The 2,550-nt window shown below is 41.0% G+C and overlaps 1 protein-coding gene across 1 annotated transcript in view; it reads left to right on the plus strand.

The window, feature by feature from the left end:
- The window catches only part of PAPD4 (PAP associated domain containing 4), a 35,743-nt gene that overhangs the window by 17,714 nt on the left and 15,479 nt on the right, over positions 1–2,550 (plus strand). Inside the window, exon 10 of the mRNA XM_015427361.1 lies at positions 560–688. Within this exon, the coding sequence (XP_015282847.1) occupies positions 560–688 (129 nt within the window). The remainder of the gene's footprint in view (positions 1–559; positions 689–2,550) is intronic.

A 2,550-nucleotide genomic window follows, 5' to 3' on the forward strand; every position in this document is an offset into this window, starting at 1 on the left:
TATTTCCTGTTCACCACAATGTTCTGTTAGACCAATCTTTGATGTGTCTAATATGTCTAGATTAGCTTGATGAGGTAATTATTTATTTTATGTAACACCATCAGCATATATGGTACCTTGCAGAACAACAGAAGCTTCGGCGGGAGGGCAGGGTAGAAATTTAATGAATGAATAAATTAATTAAATAAATAAATAAAAGCAGTCCCTACTCCTACTGTCTAAATGTCAGCAGTGCAGGGAGATGGTAGAAAGGGGAGGTAACAAGGTATCAGTGTGATCCAGTGAGGCTGCATGTTGTTATTTCAGTCCAGAAACAGAACGGGATTTAAGCCACTGAATTCAGTTGGGTCTTCCTATATAGTTGGCATAATCAGGATTGCAGCCTTAGGTTTATCTCACATATGGCTTTTCAACTAAATGTTGTGGGTAAAAATGGGCTAGGGTTGGGGAAGCAGCGCTGGGAGAACCTGGAGAGGTGATATTTATGTTTAAATTCTCTAATGAGCCATTAGAAAAGCCCCAAATTTCTCTACCTGATAAGCATTTCTCTCATTCACAGTTGAGAGTCGAGTTCGTCCATTAGTGCTGGTCGTGAAGAAGTGGGCGAGCTTTCGGGGCATAAATGATGCTAGTCGAGGCACTTTAAGCAGCTATAGTCTTGTGTTGATGGTTTTGCACTATTTACAAAGTAAGTATTTGTTCAGCTTTTGAAATGCTTTTTTTTAATCCCCCCCCCCCAACGGCTATGGAGACGGCACTGATGACGGCCCCCAAGTAGCCCTGGATGAACTTGGACGTTGGGGAAGGCTGCAGAAAGAAAAGGAAAAGGTCAATCCAAAAATGTAAGTTCAGCTCAGAATTAAAAGTTATTAGGAGCCGGGGGGAAGCTCTGCCCTGGATCAGCTTCCAGGCAGCAAAATCTTTTTTTTAAACCCCCCCCCCCCTACTTTAGCAGCTGTTTTAGAACTGTAAGAACATCTCTCAGTAGAGGAAGCAGATATTTTGTTTCTACTTCTTTCTCAAAGTGCTGCACTCTGTATACTTCTCCGTCTTGGTCTTAAATCTACCTAGGGCTGAACTGAGCTTAACTTTCTTCTGTCATGAGGGAGGATTTTATGAGTTAATCAAATCTGCCTCCATCTTAACATTTGACAGCATTCCTTTTTACATAAAAAAATTGGAGTGTGAGCGTTTGCTTTCTTGCAGTCTCTTAGATACAACTTGAACTGCAGGAAGCAACTTAGAAAAAACAAGGCGAGTCTCAGCTGAGTCTAAACATCTCTGTCAATATTATCATTCTTGTAACTGAAACTGGGTTTTAAAATGGGGTTTGTGAATGTATCTGAGGCTAATGCTGCTTCTATTATTGTTGCATGTTCTAGCACTTATGCAAAGTGTTTTTGAGATTTATTCATTTTCACAAATCCTATGAAGTTGGTTGGAAATTCATTTGCTGCTGAATTTTTAAATGAGCTGATAGGGCAGAAAATGAAATCCTTTTAGAAATGTAATTTTCTTGTGTTGTCCATCCTGTGGTTGCAGAATCTGTCTTTAGAAATTAAATGCCTATGACTTTAAGCTTATTCTGTAAGCCCAGGGGCTATATGAGCATTAACCTTCCTTCAGACAAGTCTCTAAAAGGCATACAGTAATGGTAGAATACAGGTCTCTTTAACAAATGCAACACATAAGTGTCACCCTTCTGATTATAATAGGTTTGCCCAGGGTGCTTCTTGAAGTGTGTCATGGGTTTGGGTGAAAGCATCTTTGGAGAGAGAAAAACTGAGCATTCGAGCATGATTATATCATTAGCCATTTTTTAAATAGCTGAATGTTGTATTCTGAAACTTTGGTAGCCCTATTCTTTAACATGCACACACGCCTCAGCTATTTTGATACTCCATTTTATAGGATGCCCCTATAGATAAAGTCTGTATGGGTAGATGTTTCCAAACTATGGAAGAACAATTGGGTTAGGGTTTCCAGCTCCAAGTTGGGAAATTATTGGAAATTTGAGGGAGGAGCCTTGGGGAGGGTGGGATTTGGGGAGGAAAGGGACTTCAGTGGAGTATAATGCCATAGACTCCACCCTTCAAAACAGCTGTTTTCTCCAGAAGAACTGATCTCTGTCACCTGGAGATCAGTCATAATTTAAGGAAATTCCCCAGGCCCCACCTGGAGAATGGCAACTACATATATCACGGACATTCATCCAAAGGGTGGGATCCAGTCTTTCTGTTTTTGCTGCCTTCCTGATCCTACAGCAGCCCTTGTATTCACACTGTCTTTCCCCTAAGGATTAGGAAACAGCTTATGACATGTGGATCTTCAGCAAAGAAGGGCAAAACTCACATCCTTAGCACCTCTTGTATGTTCTCCATCATGCAAGAGGTTTCTTCTGATTTCCTCCCTCATTCCCATCTTGCTGTATCTCGTCCATGCTGTATTTCACACTGTTGCTGTGAGAATTCCCTTTCCTTTAGTAGTGGATTTTTGGATGAACACCAGAAGCTGCTGGGCAAAGGGGAAGAGGCAAAAGTCTCCATAAAC

This window comes from Gekko japonicus, unplaced genomic scaffold, assembly GCF_001447785.1.
Source record: "Gekko japonicus isolate JY-2015 unplaced genomic scaffold, Gekko_japonicus_V1.1 scaffold2042, whole genome shotgun sequence".
Lineage (NCBI taxonomy): Eukaryota > Metazoa > Chordata > Lepidosauria > Squamata > Gekkonidae > Gekko > Gekko japonicus.